The sequence below is a fragment of the Heptranchias perlo genome, chromosome 5 (genome assembly GCF_035084215.1).
Source record: "Heptranchias perlo isolate sHepPer1 chromosome 5, sHepPer1.hap1, whole genome shotgun sequence".
In the NCBI taxonomy this organism is placed as follows: domain Eukaryota; kingdom Metazoa; phylum Chordata; class Chondrichthyes; order Hexanchiformes; family Hexanchidae; genus Heptranchias; species Heptranchias perlo.
Genome location: NC_090329.1, coordinates 94,024,889 through 94,045,355, shown reverse-complemented (window position 1 = coordinate 94,045,355; position 20,467 = coordinate 94,024,889). Strand labels below are relative to the sequence as shown.

The following is a 20,467-nucleotide window of genomic DNA, read 5'->3' as shown; positions in this document are numbered from 1 at the left end:
CTGCCATTTGCAGAAGAGAGTTCCAAACTTCTACCACCCTCTGCATGTAAAAGTGTTTCCTAACTTCACTCCTGAAATCCTGGATCTAATTTTAGGCTTCGTCCTCTAGTCCTAGACTCCCCAACCAGCGGAAATAGTTTCTCTCTATCTACCCTATCAGTTCCCCTTAACATCTTAAAAACTTTGATCAAATTACCCCTTAATCTTCTAAATTCCTGGGAGTACAACCCTAGTTTGTGTACTCTCTCTTCATAATTTAATCCTTGGAGTCTAGGTAACATTCTAATAAACATTCTAATAAATCTACACTGCACTCCCTCCAAGGCCAATGTATCCTTCCAAGAATTGAACACAGTACTCCAGGTGTGATCTAACCAGGGCTTTGTACAGCTATTGCATAACTTCCAACCCCTTGCATCCTAGTCCTCTAGATATAAAGACCAGCATTCCATTAGCCTTTTTGATTATTTTCTGTACCTGTCCATGACATTTTAATGATCTATGTACATGGTCTCTTTGGACCTCCGCTGTTTTGAGCTTTTTACCATTTAGCAAGTACTCTGATCTATCCTTTTTAAGTCCAAAGTGGATGACCTCACACTTGCCTACATTGAAATCCAATTACCATCGTTTTGCCCATTCACTTAATCTGTTAATATCTCTCTGTAATTTTATGCTTCCATCTACACTGTTTACAATACTGCCTATCTTTGTGTCATCGGCATCTTGGATATGTGGCTCTCTACCCCGTCATCTATGTCGTCAATAAACAGAGTGAATAGTTGAGGCCCCAACACAGATCCCTGTGGGACATCACTATTCACATCCTGCCAATTTGAGTACCTGCCCATTATCCCTACTCTGTCTCCTGCTGCTCAGCCAATTTCCTAACCAGGTCAATAATTTGTCCTCAATTCCATGAGCTTCAACTTTAGCTAACAGTCTCTTATGAGGGACTTTATCAAATGCCTTCTGGAAGTCCATATAAACAACATCCATAGACATTTCCCTGTCCACTACTTTAGTTACCTCTTCAAAAAATTCATTCAGATGCATCAGGCCCGACCTATCCTTGGATGGGATCGATGTGTAGGGAATGGAGTCTTTTGAATGAACTGAAAGTGATAACTTTGGACTTGCCAATATTAAAGATGAACTATATAAATGCTTAGTCTTTGTTTGCTTTTGCACTGCATGTATATTTTTCTCATATGTTAAAACTGGTTTGCATATCTGGTGCCTTCCAGGTTTGGTAACTATCAATCTGTTTAGTTTATGGACACAGCTTGTTAGATGAAGAACTTTACAATACAACTGTAATATTGCATGAATATTATACTATGTGTCAATTTGTAGACTCTCTTACATAACAGATATGTTGTACTCATTTAGTATATGAGTTGTATTACCATGGAATCTACATGTAAAAAAATAATAAAGCCTGACTTCAGGGGGACTAAAGTGTGTGTAGCGTTTTGTTGAAAGTCTCGAACTAAAAACAAATATAAGCAGGTACTGCAACAGACTTCAGCCCCGTTTTTAACCTAACCTGCCTGGGGGTGGGTTTGGGTCGGACGGCCGCTTTACACCCCACCCAATTTTATTCCCCATTGAACTCAGCGGAGAGAAAAATTGGGTAGGTGTAAAACGGGTGTCTGACCCGAACCTGCCCTCTTTCTGTCCAGCGTGTTAGGTTAAAATCGGGGATTACACTTAAAAAAAATAACTTAATTAGTTGTGAAATGCTTTGGGATGTCCTGAGGTCATGAAAGGTGTAATCTAAATGCAAGTTCTTGCTTTATCTGCTATTTTTTTCTCAGTAATTGAAATTTCTATAGCCAAAATAAAGCTTTAAGCAAAATAAAAACATAAAAAAATTACACATTTCACAATAACGTGATTAAATTTTCCCACTGAATTATCTTTTGTGTCTTTGAATACCTACATTAATGTTTTTTTTTTGAAGACCTGAACCTCTCCTGAGAGCCTGGGCTTGGACTTGATGTATTTGTCTAGAGCTATGACTCTGTTAATTGATGAGAGATTCTGCAGTTTGAGCATGCACAGTGTGCATAATTTGTCAGGAAGCATCAGGCACTTAGTCAACCCAACTGAAAATATGTTACTCTTCAGCCTCCAAAATTATCTACTTGGTTGCTTAACAAAATTATTTGAACAATCTAGATGGCTAATTTCAAAAGTGTTCTTCAGTCAAAGTTTCTAGCCCCAATTTTAACCTTAACTCGCCTAACGAGAACAAGACGGGTTTGAGTCGGATGTCTAAGTTACACTCCGCCCAATTTTACGCGGCACCAATGGACTGTGCAGGTTAGGTTACAATTGTGGCTTATACCTTTTTAATAAAACAGGGAGACTGTAAGACTCTGTGTGCGTGTGTGTGTGTGTGTGTGTGAGAGAGAGAGAGAAACAGACAGACAGAGCAAACAGAGAATTCAAATATGACTGTACTGATTACACAATTGTCTCAACTTTTGCTTATGTTTGAATTCTAAACATTTTATTTCGGGCAGATTTTCATCTTCTGCATTTGGCATTTATAATTGCCTGAGTGGCACTCATAGAAGAAAATTACCCGTAATGGTGGCCGCCCAATTTTCCATCCATCTAAATTAATTTTCATTTATGTGCTCTCCCAAGGTGATTTGTTACATCCAAGCGCAAAAGAAGATAATCTGCCTCAATACTGGCAGAATTTCCCCTGTCCCCAGTGGTCTCAGATCATAGAAACATACAGCACAGGAGGAGGCCATTAGGCCCATCTGTGCCAGCTATTTGAAAGAGATCCTGCCCCTCCAAATCTATCAGGTTCTGCCTCCCTCTTAAATGCTCAAGGATTTCAGGACCACCCTCTCCAGTTCGTTCAGACCATGGGACTCCCCTCGCACAATCCCTAGATCCCAGGTATGTACCCAGTTTCCCAGTTCCAGAAGCATCTCCCCCGGTGCTCAGAAGCTCAGGGACCCAACCTCTCCAACGTTGCCTGACCCTAGGACACCTGTCTGCTGCTCCTAGATCAAAAGCCCCTTCCCAGTGCTCTCATACCACTGGACCCAGATCGCACTACTGCCAGATCCTGTGATTCCTCCCACTTCTCTCATATGTCAGACACACTTCTCCAAGACCTAGGACTTCCTTACCAACAAGACCCTCATTTTTCCAAAACCTGGGGGCCCTCTTCCCAGTGCTCCCACATGCCATAAATTCCATCCTCCAGACTCTAAGATTCCCGCTGTCCTACAAGACCACAGAACCACTCCAGACCCACAATCCTCCTTCACTATTGCTGCCACATTCCTGCACCTTCCAGTGCCTCCACATGTGACCTTACTCCTCCAGTTCTCCTAAATGCCAGGACTCCTCCCCAAATCTCAGCACCTCAACTCCAGCACCATCAAATCTAGCAAAAGTCCCCACTCCTGTCAAAGCCCAGAATCCAGCCCATAAGGCCCAAAATTCCACCATCCCCTAGCCAATGTTGCCAAATGCCACATACCAACTACTAACGTTGCTGTGTATCCTGGCTTTAGAAAAGGTAAAAGGTAAAAATTGAGTACATAGTACATAGGTGACTGCTGACAGTTGGGAAATTCAATCCCCAAAACACTGGTGAAAATCCCAGAACACCATGTAATAAAAATACTACAGTATTTGGCTTATTCAATCACTGTAAATCAGAGGCCCTGATAATATATTGTGTGTTATCTGTCGTAACACCCCTATTGTTATAAAACAGCAATGGGGTCATTTTCATCTTCACCACCTGGGCGGCAATCTGCTGGAGCGGATTAGCTGCCCATTGAAATCAATTTGATGAAAATCAGGCCGATTCTACAACAAGTGGACGATTCTCTCTGACACATTACTGCCCAGACGGTGAAAGTGAAAATTATCCACCATATATCTGACTCAATTTCCACAACAGCATGACTCATCCACTAGTAATATAAAACAACAAACACAAAACATAAGTCAAAGGCACAAACATGTCACTGAGTGAATTATGGCCCTCAATTCTTGACATCTAGGGCATGATTTTTACTGGAAGCCGAGAACTCAGCGGGAGGGTAGATTTTCGCGTGGGAAACCCAGAAGTCAAGTAAGCGCATTGGAATCTGCTATCACAACTCAACTGAAGGCAATTATTTTTTCTTCCAGGTTTCCCACGCAACAACCAGCCAGATTGACAGGTTGGCTGCCTGTCGGGAGGGAAAGCAGCCGGAGAGAGGAAGTACTAAAGGGAGTGGAATCCTTGAAAGTTGATAAGTCACCAGGGCTGGATGGATTGTTTTCTAGGCTATTGAAGGAAGCCAGGGAGGAAATAGTGGATGCTCTGAGGATCATTTTCCAATCCTCACTAGATACAGGAGAGGTACCGGAGGATTGGAAGACTGCAAATGTAGTACCATTGTTTAAAAAGGGTACGAGAGAGAGGCCGAACAATTATAGGCCGGTCAGTCTTACCTCGGTGGTGGGCAAACTATTAGAATCAATACTGAGAGATAGGATAAACTGTCACTTGGAAAGGCATGGTTTAATCAGGGATAGACAGCATGGATTTATTCAGGGAAGGTCATGCCTTACAAATCTGATTGAATTCTTTGAGGAAGTGACAAGGAGGATTGATGAGGTTAGTGCAGTGGATGTTGTCTACATGGATTTTAGTAAGGCATTTGACAAGGTCCCACATGGCAGACTGGTCAGAAAGGTAAAAGCTCATGGGATACAGGGAAATGTAGCAAATTGGATCCAAAATTGGCTCAGTAACAGGAAACAAAGGGTAAAAGTCAATGGATGTCTTTGTGAATGGAAATCCGTTTCCAGTGGTGTGCCACAGGGCTCAGTGTTGGGTCCCTTGCTGTTTGTGGTATATATTAATGATTTGGACTTGAGTGTAGGGGGTATGATTGGCAAATTTGCAGACGACACAAAAATTGGCCGTGTAGCTGATAGTGAAGAGGATAGCTGTAGACTCCAAGAAGATATCAATGGGTTGGTGGAGTGGGCGGCAAAGTGGCAAATGGAGTTCAACCCGGAGAAGTGTGAGGTCATGCACTTAGGGAGGGCAAACAGTAAAAGGGAATACGCAGTAAACGAGAATATATTGAGAGGGGTAGAGGAAGTGAGAGACCTTGGAGTGCATGTGCACAGGTCCCTGAAGGTGGCAGTACAGGTAGATAAGGTTGTGAAGAAGACATATGGAATGCTCTCCGTTATTAGCCAAGGTATAGAATACAAAAGCAGGGATGTAATGATGGAACTGTATAAAACACTGGTAAGGCCACAGCTGGAGTATTGTACGCAGTTCTGGTCACCACATTACAGGAAGGACGTAATTGCTCTGGAGAGAGTGCAGAGAAGACTTACAAGAATGTTGCTTTGAAAATTGCAGCTACAAGGAGAGATTGGATAGGCTGGGGTTGTTTTCCTTGGAGCAGAGGAGGCTGAGGGGAGACTTGATTGAGGTGTACAAAATTATGAGGGGCCTAGAGTAGACAGGAAGTACCTGTTCCCCTAGCGGAGAGTTCAAGAACTAGAGGACATAGATTTAAGCTGATTGGCGGAAGGATTAGAGGGGACATGAGGAAAAACTTTTTTACCCAGAGGGTGGTGGGCTTATGGAATTCGCTGCCCGAATTGTGGTAGAGGCAGGGACCCTCAACTCTTTTAAAAAGTACCTGGACCTGCACCTAAAGTGCTGCAAGCCGCAGGGCTATGGACCGGGTGCTGGAAGGTGGGATTGGAATGGGCACCTGGTTGTTCTTCGAGCCGGCGCGGACATGATGGGCCAAATGGCCCCCTTCTGTGCTGTATCTTTTGTATGGTTCTATAGAGCGGATGCCAGTTAAGTCTGAGATGGATGGGGGGGGAGTGGGGTGGGGTGTGATGGTCGGAGACATCGTTGGGGGGGATGGTCGGAAACATTGCGGGGGGGTCTGAGATATCACAGGGGGACGGCCATCGGGGGATTCTCGGCCATGGTGGGGGGTCTCGGCTGGGGTGGCGGGGAGGGGGGTCTTGGGTTGAATGTTGTTCTAAATCCTAACCCGCAATTTCTGAGCTGGGGTGGTTGGGGGTGAATGAGAGTTTGTGATCTTATGCCAGAGTTTCTGCTCAGTGGCGGGGAGGAGAAGTTTGTTCTCTATCCTGGAATTTCTGCAATGTGTTTGTGGTCATATGCTGTGGGGATGCATTTGCCCTGATGATCATTTTTTGGGGGTTGTGCTCAGATATATTCTCATTGGCTTGGTTCCCAATTTTTGCTCAGTGAGTGAGTTTAATTTTTATTTTTTTGCTCAGATGAGTGTGGGCCAGGTTTATTATTCCACCGGGGATGTTGAAAGTGATGCAATGCTGATGCTGCGGGGGAGAGATTTCTTTTCATTGGTTGCAGTTCTTGCTAGTTGATCTCCCCTGGCATTGCACATGGAGAGTAAAAACTAATGAAACTTTTCAGGTCAACCAAGGCAGATAATTGAATCAAGACAGAGAGGGGAGGGGTGAGAGAAAGGGAGAGGGTGAGAACAGTGAAGGCAGACTGAGTAGGGGGATAGAAAGGGTAAGGAAGGAAGAGGCAGCAATGGGCAGGAATGGGGAGGGAAGAGAGGGCATGAAGAGCTGGCTCCAGATTCAGGCCAGGAATAAGGAACATATACCAAGATGAACAGGAGAGAAGCAATTTGATGATCAGTGCAATATAAGTAACATTCATATTTTGAACTTCCTAACTGCCTAAGTGCCACCAGCACTGGCATAAGCATTAAAAGATGAAAAGTATAACAGATGTCCCTGGCAGTTATTTTCTGCTGTGTATGGGAAGTGTGGTGGATTCAATCAAAGGGCCTGTCAACCACTGCTGAGGGAAAATTCAGCTGAGGAATAAGGAGGACCTTTAGGAGCTCTGGTGTGGAAAGTAGATTTATTAGAGCAGATATGACAGAGAAGGAGAAAATTAGATAAAGGGATGACATATTTACTGGAAGTGGGATGGGAAGAAACACAATCCAAATAGTTGTGGGAGTCCGAATTTGTAATAAAAATCTATGGAAAGCCAATTGCCAAAGGTGAAGAGAGAGATAGCCAGAAAAAGGGAAGAGATGGACTACACAAAGGTACAGAATGGATGAGAATTGGAAAAATATTTGGAGTGCTATAATTTATATTAGCATAAATTTTATGATTCTTTCAAGTAACTTGACTGGAGAATATTCCAATATTTCAAATGTTGTCATCATTCTTAAAAATATAAGCTTGAGCACATGGTCAAGATTGATTCTGGATGTTAACAATTGATTATTTTCTGATTCTTTAATTTAATTGAGTAATGGCTGGAAGAGTCAATAGAGACCCTAAACAAAGAATTCTCAACCTAACATTTGCCTGAGAGAACTGAGAGACCAGCAGCAATCCCGGAGCTTTTCCTGAGATGTGTCAATCACAGGTTTAAAGGGTCAAATCAATTTTAGCTGCATCTCCCCTCCGTTTCAACGGCGAGATGCAGAAGCCATGGGAAACCTGTGCAGGTAAGGTAACATTAGTTTCAGGTACAGAATCAACAAAAAATTACCTATGTTAAGTGTTTCGAGTAGGTAAATTGCACTTTTAACAATCCGCCCACCGGCATTAATTGGGGACGCGACTTTTGGGTTTCGGCTGCACGCATGCATCCAAATGCACCCACATTAAACCCGAAAGTGGGCATGTTGAAGCCGGGTTGCGGTAGTGTTTCAAGAAGCATAGCTGTTGTGTACTTCATGGTTGCCAGCTAAGTGACCCTTGCCAGTGGCTTAGGAAGGGAGCAGGCTGCCTTCCCTACCTTCTCAATTGCAGAAGGTGCAAGGTATGAAAACAGAAAATAAAGGGTGTGTGCATTGACTGGAACTGGGGGGGGGGGGTAAAGGTTTCAAAACTGGAAAAAAACTTAATGGAGTAATAATACATTTTGGAGTGGAAAAGATCAATTTCGTGCTTAAACCATTTATTTTAAAAATGATAAATATTCTCAGTCACACAATATCTCCCTCTCCTGCACACAAAAACAAACAGCTTCCCTTGGTGGCTGCACAATACCTGGAGACATGTTGTTAAGTGGTTGACCCAAAAAAGAAGTCTGAAAAAAAGTCTAAACAACTCTACAAACCCAAGTTATGTTACTTTAGATGAATAAAATGAAGTGAAAACCGTCCCGGAGATATCTCGGCAAAATATGGAGGTAAAGGAGCTGAAATGCCTACACATCCTTTAAAACGGGTGGCACATTCCTCTCATTCTAGCTCTTTAAAAATTGAGAGCAGGCGCGGCAGTGCCGCTGCGAGGGGGACGCGAAGCCTTTGAGGTCAGCGGTGGAAGGAGGAAACATCAACAGAACGCGGAGACACGAGGTTCGGCCGGGCCGGCGTTCGGATCGTCCAGCCCGCGCGCAGCGCGGCGCGCGCCACCACTCGCTCCTCCTCGAATGACCCGACAGGGCAGCACTGAGCTCGGGCTTGTACTTGGACTGCCCCCTCCCCCTGTTCACCCACACCTACCTCACATGGTGTGTGTGTGTGTGTCCCCTGTCCGCCGAGACAGGGCTTCGTTATTTCAGCGCCCGCTGCTTTTCTCTTTGACGGAAAGGGAAGCTTCAAAAGGGAGAAAAAAAGACACTGATGGAGATTCTGCTTCCTTGCCGCTGTAGTAATTCGGTGTTTTATTATTTTTGTGTGTGTGTGTTTTTTGCCATCCTGGATGCAGCTGCTGGATTCTGCAGCGCGAGTCTTCATGAGCAATCCGCACCAATCAGAGGTTTCAAGGCATTCAAGGGTCACCAGTCTGCCACTATGGTTAAATGTCTTGTTTAATGGTTGAGGTACGTATTGTGGAAGCTTCAAGGTGAGGAAGAGGCAGTAAATATATATTTGTCGTTGTATTTTTCTTCTTCAAGGGTTTTGTGTTTGCTAGGGGTTGCTGCTGGTGCTTTTGAAGTGACGTGTGAATAGGTTGCTATTGAAATTTGTGGATCTGCCAGGTTTCTAGGGAATGCATCTCCCCGCTAACAGGATCAACAGATGACTGTAAATGCACCAACACTGTATACGAGTGACCTGACCCAGTGATGATGAGCTTGCGAGTTGTTTTAAAGTAATAATGTAGTAGCAATTCCCCGGTCTCCCAAGCTTCATGTTTTGGGATCGCTGAGCCAGGCAATGCGAAATAAGCAAGAGGAGCGAGCTTGAGCCCATCTTAAAAATAACTGTCTCTTTCAATGATTTTAGCCTCCGCACTACTGTGCGAAATTTTTAGCGTCTTTATGTTGGTCTGATAGTGCGCTAGGTACTGAAGTGAAGATTTACTCAGGGTTCTGTGGTTTAATGTCGGTTCACTCTCTTATGCAAAAGAACAGATACACGGATATTCCAGAACCAGAATGCGTAATTCCGATTCATGCTAAAATTAAGATGTTTTTGATAACTCGTGGAATACGTTTTGTGTATGTGATATAGTGACAGGTTTATTTAAGTTTATTTTACGAGTGTGAATTACGAGAGCCTTTTCAGCAATGTCTTAAATAGAGCCGTGTCTGTGTGACATGGTGATAATTTCATGGAAATTAATAGGTTAGAAATAACTCGAAAATGTTTTTTTTTAAAAGATGTTTCAACTTTTCTCTTTCGGGAGGTGACCACTATCAGTGGGTCTCGTGGATGATGCAGCGTGCACAGCTCAGGGTGTGTTTATACTATAGTTACTGGCATGAGGCTACAATATAGTTCCCGCTAGGCAGTACGCTGTCTATACTACCTGGCTCCAATTCGAATTCTCCCCAATGGGAAAGAGGTCTGCACAGGCGGGTTTTGTTAGCATATGCAGAGTGCCCGCACACTCTAAACATATTTAATAAGCTCTCGGTAAGTTTAGAATATGCTAGGGTGCCCCTTTAAACCCAGTTTTTGCACTGTACTGTAGCTGTAATCTATGGAGTCTCAAACCCAGGTGCTGTGAGACTGGTTCTTCTGGGACCTAACTCTGGAGTCATAATGTCACTTTCGAACTGCTGCGATGGTTCACATATCTCTCTGGGCCGTTAGGTGCAGTAGGATTTTATGTGTGTGTGATGTTATTGCTATTATGAAACGAAAAGGTATAATTTACCTTTTTGTTGTCTGAGCATCTATGCAGGCATTTGGTAGAAGTGATGCACTGTAGGTGAAAAGGTAATAACATTTAAATACATAAAAGGTCTATAGCACAACTTCACTGGTACAGAGTGATGGGATGCAGATTTGACTTCTACTCGCTGTTACCGATGTCAGCCACACTACTCGGGGGAGGTGCCAAATGTAGGCCAGACACAGCTCCAACAAGGGGAAGGAACAATGGATGGGATAGTTATCTGTGGGCTGTTCTTTTTTGAATCTCCTGGGCCAGCTCAGAGTGCAATTGACAAGAGACCCGATGAGAGCAGGTACCCTGGGTTGGATTCTTGACAATGGGTGGTAGGTAGCTTTGGAGGGAGGGGGGCGGGGGAAGAGTAATGTCATAACCTCAAAAATCGCTCTGCATCATTTGCTTTGTGTTGGAATGATCTTAAATCCCTGTCCACTAATGCTTATTCAATATGCACCATCTGATGGAGCAGTCTATTGATCTTTTGCTTGTGAGAAAGTCCTTTTTAACTTGTGCCTGCAGCAGTTTTGAGTTGTGCATCTTTCAAGTTTTGTTTTAAAAATCAATATCTTTTACAGCTAATATTCTGCACATTTTGTAACCCTTTGCCTACTGTGGTAACACTTCAAAATTGTAACCTGAATCAGACTTCAGTTTATTCAAAGAAGGAGGAATAATCTTTACTTCTCTTTATAGTTGCTCCAAGCATAATATTTACCAAAGTGGGGCGGTGTGAGGTGGTTGCGTTTGACACTCATTCAATTAAGAAAATTAATCATTAAAAGAGTTAAACAAATGTTTAATTATTGCTGTTAACAATATTAGAAAACAACTGGAAAATGTGAATATTCATTGCTGCTGACAAACTCTGGAGATGAAGATTACTGTGAAGATGCTGTCAGAATTACATTTTCATAGTAGTAAATCATTTAAGAGCTGCTGTCCTGTTGTAATTCATTGAGGCAGAGGCAGATAGAAAATTCTAAACTCTGCTCTGGAAACTAGTCATGTTAAAGTAAGTCAGTAACTGTCAAACTGTTAGCATGTCTCCTTAACCAACAGCTAACGGTAAGGTAGTGTAGTCGTTATTTTACTGGTAATCCAGAGGCCTAGACTAATAATAAATATTTGTGAGTTCAACTCCCACCATGGTAGTTTGAGAATTTAAATTCAGTTTAAAAAAAGAATTGGATGTAAAAAAACAGGTATTAGTAAAAGTGACTATGAAGCTGTTGGATTGTTGTAAAAGCCCAACTGGTTCACTAATGTCTTTTAGGGAAGGAAATCTGCATTCCTTACCTGGTCTGGTCTATATGTGACTCCAGTCCCACACCAATGTGGTTGACTCTTAACTGCCCACTGAAGTGGCCTAGCAAGCCACTCAGTTAAGGATAGGCAATAAAAAATAAATACATTTTGGCACCCAATCTCAGCTCAACCAGGTCAGGATAATACCATAACCAGATGTAGAGTAAAGTTCTCTAAACTACACTCCAGCAATATGCTGTAATTCCAAATTCAGAAGATCACCTGCTGTTCCACCAGTGTGATTTATTTTATAATTTCCTACACGTATTATCACATAGAATTTACAGCACAGAAACAGGCCATTCGGCCCAACTGGTTTATGTCGGTATTTATGCCCCACACGAGGCTATCTTTATGACCTTTCTGAGTGAGGGTGCCAGTTTGTGTTGAATTATATGCAATTCTACTATGCATCTGAACCCACTAGGAGTTGGACTGAGACTGACCAAACTCACTTCACATTGGTCCCTTAACAGACATGATAGAGAGGAAACTTTTATCTCAACAGTCTGGATAGGATTTGAATCCAGGTCCCAAATGTGCAAGGATCCACTTTGCCATCAATTCCTTTATGGCGTCCACTGTTGATGTGATTTGTTCTTAAAAGCTGCAAAGAGGAAATCAAAGACACGGGGAAATTCACTCCTATCATTAGTTAAATTTCAATGTCCAGTCCAGAGTATTTTTTAAGTTTTTCTGAATGTGTGAATTAGCATTTAAAAAAATTTCACATATTTTACATGAGTCTTGTGACCAATAAGTTTAATAACCTTGAACATGGAATAGAGTAAATAATCTGCCTCAGTGTTTATTTTGCCATTCTGGTTACTTAAAAAAAAAAATCAAATCCTTATCCTGCCACAAATGGATTTCTGTGATGCATTCAAATATATTTTCAGGAGGTTACAGGTTAAAAAGACTAGAAAGCTTGTTTATACTTAAAAGGAAGCTACAGCTAGTTCCCTTCCCTCCCCTTTCACATGCGTACTTCCTGACATCATGACGCACTGCTTTGGCAACTGCCTCACAGTCCAAAAATGTATTGGGACACATACAAAACATATCAGTTTGACATAGTAGTTTTTTTTTCTACATGTATGCAATCATGCAAGATTTTGTTAGTCAGAAACTTCCACCTTATCCATTTGTTAACTGATTATGTACCATTCACATCTAAGTAAGCATAAAGATTGCGTCTAATAACTAATCCATTAAATATTTCAGTCTGAAACGAAAATCCTCAAACCATTAAATTGCTTTCCACAGTAATTGGTCTTTCACTGACATCATTGATTGTCAGGAAAGTCAGTTTGGACCAATAACAAACAAAACCTAGGCTAGGGGCATTCAGAGTGAGAAACCTTACTGAATTACACAAATACAAGGGCAACAGCAGATGGCTGTTGGCAGAATAACAAGAGTGTGCGTACTTTATGTCCACAACCTTCTTTTTCCCAAACTGAACTATGTCATGGTTGATTTAATGTTTTTGTATACAAAAGAAGCACTTAGTGCTATTGTTTTTAGAAGGATTTGACACAAACCAGAGTGGGTATTTTGTGGGAAATAAATTCAGATTTCTCTACAACTCATAAAGGAAGAGCAAAAGAAAACTCGCAATATTGTACATAGCGATGTGTTAGTGCAAGCACAAAAAAAATGGGACTTGTACTATTTGCACTGAAAAATAAACATTTAATAGTTTCAGCAGTGGTAAAGAACTGATCAGTGAACCAACATTAAGAGGCAGACACATGGGAAAATAATTTTATGCAAGAAAATTAATATTTTAAAATTATCATGGCAATTAATTGATTGTATAAATAATGTTAGTTTTTCTAAAGGAGTAGCTGCAGTAATGTAGTTATTGCTGGGTTTTGATTAAACTCATTTCATAAGATTACAATTATCTGTCCAGATTATTTTAATAAAACAACAATATTGTATGAGTATGTCTGTTCCCCACCCCCCCCCCCCCCCCCCACCGATTTCCTAAATTTTTGAGCTGCTCGTTGCTGTCACTCTACCCCATTTACTGTTGTCACTATGGAGAGGTAAGCAGAGCCACAGATTGCCAAAGTAAAGTCAAGTTATTCATTAGGTGAAGAATTCCTTGAAAACCACATTTCAAACAATAAAAAGCAGCATAAGTGGAAATTGCCCTAAAGAGTAACAGATCAAATAAGGTGATGCAGTTTTGGTGACCAAAGGAAGAGAAATTTACAGAACAAGATATCTCATTGGCAGCCCAAGTAAGCAATCTCACAAAAAAAATGCATCACACCGTAGGGTTAAAGACTTCTTGTTTTTAAAACAACAGTTTAAAAAAGATGGTGCCTTTCCAGGGCTGGGTTCCACATGCTCATTTATCCTATTCACTCATACTGATCTAACCACAAAGCGTGCTATAATACATATGGATTTCCTTAATATTTAACTGCCTTCCATTGTCCAACACAAAAAAATGTGTTTTTTTTCACTTGAACAGGGACACAGCTCTTCACAATGTTGCAGCCTTGTATGTACATCTAGACAGTGATGTTGGTTCATATATTTTCAAATATATTGGAATAACTTCTTTGTTATAACTATTCTAGTCACCTGTTTTTTTTAATCTGTTATATCAAACATGCAAATCTCTGCTGTAAATTGTTCCTTAGTCTTGTCTGCAGTTTCGCAAGGGAAATGACTTATCTTCATGGGGATTGTTTGCTACTTAATCTGCACACATTTCTGAAAGTCTGTTTACCTCAGATTTTCTTGATATTTGGAGAAACGGATTTTTTTCAGCAATAATGAAAATGCATTTCAGTATTAGTTTTATGTATCTGAGATACTAGTTTAATACTTTCATAAAATGTGTAAAAATTTGCATTTTTAGTGACTAATGTTTGTAAAACTGGAAATTCAAAATGTCGACCATACCAAATGTAGAATATATACCATTAAAATAGTTTAGAACAATGTGAAACATATTTGTATTTTATTTTACTCTAATGCTCATTAACAAATAGAAATCAAGATCATTGTTTAGGCTTTAAATGCAATTATTAATCTGCAAGGTCCAAAAAAAATATTGTTCTTTTGAATAAAGCAGAATTTTTTTTTAAATCTAAAAGAGGGACTGGTTGGCATAATAACTTTAATTGTTATTCTTTCACCCTGATTTTGAATGTAGTGCAACTGAATGGAATTGAATTTTCCTCTCTGTTAGCAATTAGGATCTTAAATTGGACTGGTGTAACCTGAATCTTAATTGTAGGTCAGTTGCATAAAATTGACTATAATTTGGCACTAATTGATATAAAATTAGCAATTTTACTCTGAAGCTACAAGGATGGCCTAAGTGTGAATTGGGAAAAATTACATCTCTGTTGTACATTACTCGTCTGAGTTTGGGGTTAAGGTATATTATTGAGGCAGAGTAGAAAGAGCTTTACCATGCTTTTGATATCTGCTGTATCTGAACAGAGAGTGCTTGATGCATTTGGTCCTAAGTGTCAAAAATGCCAATCTTTTTCAATCCGCTACACCAATAATCCTGGCCTTAAGCATAAATTTCACTAAAATAGTCACTAAAATATAAATAAAAATCTAATCTTCACATTTATATTTTACATTCAAAAATGGCCCAGAATTGCCTGGAATGGTACGATCTGTGATTTATGCCGTAAATTACATTGTTTCGTGGGCTGATTTCCCCGTTATGAACTGACTCCAAAATTACTTGGTGTTGTAATTTGGATATGTCGCAGCGGGCTTAATGGCGAATCAGGGACCTCCGAAACGGTGCAGCCAATGGCTTACCCCATCTGCATCAATTAAGCAGATCAATATTGGAATGACCAGTCATAGAATTCTGAATTTCAAATCCTTTCACAATACCGAAATGGATCAGTTGCAGAAAATTGTTTTGAATTATGGATACAGTCAGCTGCTGTACTCAGTTTTCAGGAACATTCTAAGTTACAAATTTTTTTTTACCATTTATTTAGAAGATGACATTAGTAATCTATTGTAAACAATTTTACAACACCAAGTTATAGTCCAGCAATTTTATTTTAAATTCACAAGCTTTCGGAGATTTTCTCCTTCCTCAGGCAAATGTTTCAAGATCTCCTTGAAGCCTACGCATTTATACATATTGAACAATACATGGTGTTTACAGACTGCCCCTGCAACTGCCCGTTGCCAAGGCAATCACCGTGTTCAGACAGAGAGGTGTTACCTGCAGAACCTCCGAATACACATTCAACAAAAAAACAAACAGGGAAAAAAAACAGAGAAAAAAAAACACAGAGAGAGGCAGAAACATCCGGAAGGCAGAGAGAGCCAGCAAATGACCCATTATATTAAAAACAGATAACATTTGTTCGCTGGTGGGGTAACGTGTAGCGTGACATGAACCCAAGATCCCGGTTGAGGCCGTCCTCATGGGTGCGGAACTTGGCTATCAATTTCTGCTCGACGATTTTGCGTTGTCGTGTGTCTCGAAGGCCGCCTTGGAGTACGCTTACCCGAAGGTCGGTGGATGAATGTCCATGACTGCTGAAGTGTTCCCCGACTGGGAGGGAACCCTCCTGTTTGGCGATTGTTGCGCGGTGTCCGTTCATCCGTTGTCGCAGCGTCTGCATGGTCTCGCCAATGTACCATGCTCTGGGGCATCCTTTCCTGCAACGTATGAGGTAGACAACGTTGGCTGAGTCACAGGAGTATGAACCATGCACCTGGTGGGTGGTGTCATCTCGTGTGATGGTGGTATCTGTGTCGATGATCTGGCATGTCTTGCAGAGGTTACCGTGGCAGGGTTGTGTGGCGTCGTGGACGCTGTTCTCTTGAAAGCTAGGTAGTTTGCTGCGAACGATGGTCTGTTTGAGGTTGGGTGGCTGTTTAAAGGCGAGTAGTGGAGGTGTGGGGATGGCCATAGCGAGGTGTTTGTCCTCATTGATGACATGTTGAAGGCTGCGGAGAACATGGCGTAGTTTCTCCGCTCCGGGGAAGTACTGGACGACAAAGGGTACTCTGTTGGTTGCGTCCCGTGTTAGTCTCCTGAGGAGGTCTATGCGATTTTTTGCTGTGGCCCGTCGGAACTGTCGATCGATGAGTCGAGCGTCATATCCCGTTCTTACTAGGGCGTCTTTCAGCGTCTGTAGGTGTCCATCGCGTTCCTCCTCGTCTGAGCAGACCCTGTGTATTCGCAGGGCCTGTCCATAGGGGATGGCCTCTTTGACGTGGTTAGGGTGGAAGCTGGAAAAGTGGAGCATCGTGAGGTTGTCCGTGGGCTTGCGGTAGAGTGAGGTGCTGAGGTGCCCGTCTTTGATGGAGATTCGTGTGTCCAAGAAAGAAACTGATTCTGAGGAGTAGTCCATGGTGAGCTTGATGGTGGGATGGAACTTGTTGATGTTATCGTGTAGTCTCTTTAGTGATTCCTTGCCGTGGGTCCATAGAAAGAAAATGTCGTCGATGTATCTGGTGTATAGTGTTGGTTGGAGGTCTTGTGCAGTGAAGAAGTCCTGCTCGAACTTGTGCATGAAAATGTTGGCGTATTGGGGTGCGAATTTGGTCCCCATGGCTGTTCCGTGTGTTTGGGTAAAGAACTGGTTATCGAAGGTGGTTATCGAAGTTCTTTACCCAAACACACGGAACAGCCATGGGGACCAAATTCGCACCCCAATACGCCAACATTTTCATGCACAAGTTCGAGCAGGACTTCTTCACTGCACAAGACCTCCAACCAACACTATACACCAGATACATCGACGACATTTTCTTTCTATGGACCCACGGCAAGGAATCACTAAAGAGACTACACGATAACATCAACAAGTTCCATCCCACCATCAAGCTCACCATGGACTACTCCTCAGAATCAGTTTCTTTCTTGGACACACGAATCTCCATCAAAGACGGGCACCTCAGCACCTCACTCTACCGCAAGCCCACGGACAACCTCACGATGCTCCACTTTTCCAGCTTCCACCCTAACCACGTCAAAGAGGCCATCCCCTATGGACAGGCCCTGCGAATACACAGGGTCTGCTCAGACGAGGAGGAACGCGATGGACACCTACAGACGCTGAAAGACGCCCTAGTAAGAACGGGATATGACGCTCGACTCATCGATCGACAGTTCCGACGGGCCACAGCAAAAAATCGCATAGACCTCCTCAGGAGACTAACACGGGACGCAACCAACAGAGTACCCTTTGTCGTCCAGTACTTCCCCGGAGCGGAGAAACTACGCCATGTTCTCCGCAGCCTTCAACATGTCATCAATGAGGACAAACACCTCGCTATGGCCATCCCCACACCTCCCACTACTCGCCTTTAAACAGCCACCCAACCTCAAACAGACCATCGTTCGCAGCAAACTACCTAGCTTTCAAGAGAACAGCGTCCACGACGCCACACAACCCTGCCACGGTAACCTCTGCAAGACATGCCAGATCATCGACACAGATACCACCATCACACGAGATGACACCACCCACCAGGTGCATGGTTCATACTCCTGTGACTCAGCCAACGTTGTCTACCTCATACGTTGCAGGAAAGGATGCCCCAGAGCATGGTACATTGGCGAGACCATGCAGACGCTGCGACAACGGATGAACGGACACCGCGCAACAATCGCCAAACAGGAGGGTTCCCTCCCAGTCGGGGAACACTTCAGCAGTCATGGACATTCATCCACCGACCTTCGGGTAAGCGTACTCCAAGGCGGCCTTCGAGACACACGACAACGCAAAATCGTCGAGCAGAAATTGATAGCCAAGTTCCGCACCCATGAGGACGGCCTCAACCGGGATCTTGGGTTCATGTCACGCTACACGTTACCCCACCAGCGAACAAATGTTATCTGTTTTTAATATAATGGGTCATTTGCTGGCTCTCTCTGCCTTCCGGATGTTTCTGCCTCTCTCTGTGTTTTTTTTTTTCTCTTTTTTTTCCCTGTTTGTTTTTTTGTTGAATGTGTATTCGGAGGTTCTGCAGGTAACACCTCTCTGTCTGAACACGGTGATTGCCTTGGCAACGGGCAGTTGCAGGGGCAGTCTGTAAACACCATGTATTGTTCAATATGTATAAATGCGTAGGCTTCAAGGAGATCTTGAAACATTTGCCTGAGGAAGGAGAAAATCTCCGAAAGCTTGTGAATTTAAAATAAAATTGCTGGACTATAACTTGGTGTTGTAAAATTGTTTACAATTGTCAACCCCAGTCCATCACCGGCATCTCCACATCATTAGTAATCTAAGATGCCTATAAATTCTCAGATTACTAACAAACCAACATGCGAAATTGATGGGCAGGAAAAGACCAGCTGGTCCATGAAGCCTGCACCACACCATGATGGCCGGACCATCAGGGCTAAAATGATTAAAGAAATGGGAGTGGAGGGGAGGAAACGGAATTCATTTCGCTGGGTTATTGGGCACGAAACGGGAAGAGAAAGGTCCAATTTCGGGTTACGTCCCGCAACCCAAGAACACCTGATGCTATATTGGCTTGGGCGATATTCAGGCATCCCTAGTGGCTGCCTTAAGCAGGCATATGCTAATGAGGGGCCTAAAGCCTGTTTAAGGAACCACCTTTGAAATTGATCAGAAACTGAGTGGAGCTTTCCAGTTTAAAGGAGGCCCTAAGTGTCAAAAATGCTAATCTTTTTCAATCCACTACACCAATAATCCTGGCCTTGAGCATAACCATAAAGGTAAGTTTTTTTTTTATATAACTCATGTTAACGTGGAGCCAGCAGGAGCAGGAGCTCCTTCTGGCTCCATAGCACTATTGTCAGCCTCTGCCAGCCCTCGCTCGCACCCTTCCCACCTCCCCCACTTCCCAGGATCTACAAGAGCTGCTACCAGCATCACAGCCGGCCCAAGTTGGTCCAGAGGAAACCGGCTAGCTGCCTTAGGCGTCCCTACAGGTGCTGCAGTTCACCAGATTTATTCTGCTGAAACCCATTGCCCAATTTCGAACAAGCCTTGGGCATCTGGCTTCTGGTGCACGCGGCAAGCATGACCATTCCTGGTCTCAAAAGGAGCATAAATGAATTTTCTCCCCCACTCTCTAATCAATGGCATGTGCATGCACTTCAGTGCCCCACACAGTGCATGCAATATATGCTAAACCTAACACAATGATGAAGAAGTGTTTTGATGGGTTTTAGCCAGGAATTTAAAATATCAAGAAAGAGCAGCAATTTTATTTTACTTTAATCAATTATTTTGAACTCATGAATTTAAATACATTCACCTGTGCCGTTATATTTCAGGGGAATGGGACTAATTGGATAGCTCTTTCAAAGAGCTGGCACAGGTATGATGGGCCGAATAGTCGTCTTCTGTGCTGTATCATTCTATGATTCATTCTGTGATTCAGTCTTCGTGGCTGCAGAGAGAAAACTGGCGTAAATCCAGGAAATTTGCCTTCGCCATTTACTTAACTGGTGGGCAGAGATGATCAATTTTGTATGGTTTCGACGAGGGTGTTGATGGAACGGCGCAAAGGTTCCAGAAAATTATTGTGTGGCGTAAATAATATTCAACTTATTTGCCCCATAATTTCCTGGGATTTTTACAGTGTAAAACAAACCCAAAGCCGTAGATGAATGGTGCAAGTCTCCAGGAAATTCTGGGCCATTCTATTGCATTTTATTTTGATCTTGGAAAAGATCTATATTGGAGATTATTGGAAAGTTTCGCTCTTCTCCCCTCCACCACTTTGGCCTAATTGTAACAAGTTTACAAGTGGCAAATGAAAAAACATGTTCAAGTCTTATATATAATTCTCTTGTTTTTGAAAACTAACAAACCTTTTGGTTTAGTAAGGGTTTTGTGCTCATCAAGGTGAGGAAGCATGTGCTGGGACTGTTTATCACCTTTTTGCATCCAGTGTTAGTGTTACGGACTCCTGCAGGTAAAACCTCTTCTGTACTGATCCAGCAATATGCCCACCAACATGTTACTTTGTTTCCTACACCAACCATCCTTGT

The 20,467-nt window shown here is 42.6% G+C and overlaps 1 protein-coding gene across 2 annotated transcripts in view; it reads left to right on the top strand.

The window, feature by feature from the left end:
- The first annotated feature begins 8,420 nt into the window (after positions 1 to 8,420).
- Positions 8,421 to 20,467, top strand: part of LOC137321938 (3',5'-cyclic-AMP phosphodiesterase 7B-like) — a 167,984-nt gene continuing 155,937 nt past the window's right edge. Inside the window, exon 1 of one of the 2 annotated variants that reach the window (XM_067984824.1) lies at positions 8,421 to 8,866. In XM_067984824.1, the coding sequence (XP_067840925.1) occupies positions 8,846 to 8,866 (21 nt within the window). In that variant the 5' untranslated portion in view covers positions 8,421 to 8,845. The remainder of the gene's footprint in view (positions 8,867 to 20,467) is intronic. The other variant, XM_067984825.1, reaches the window with a different exon arrangement.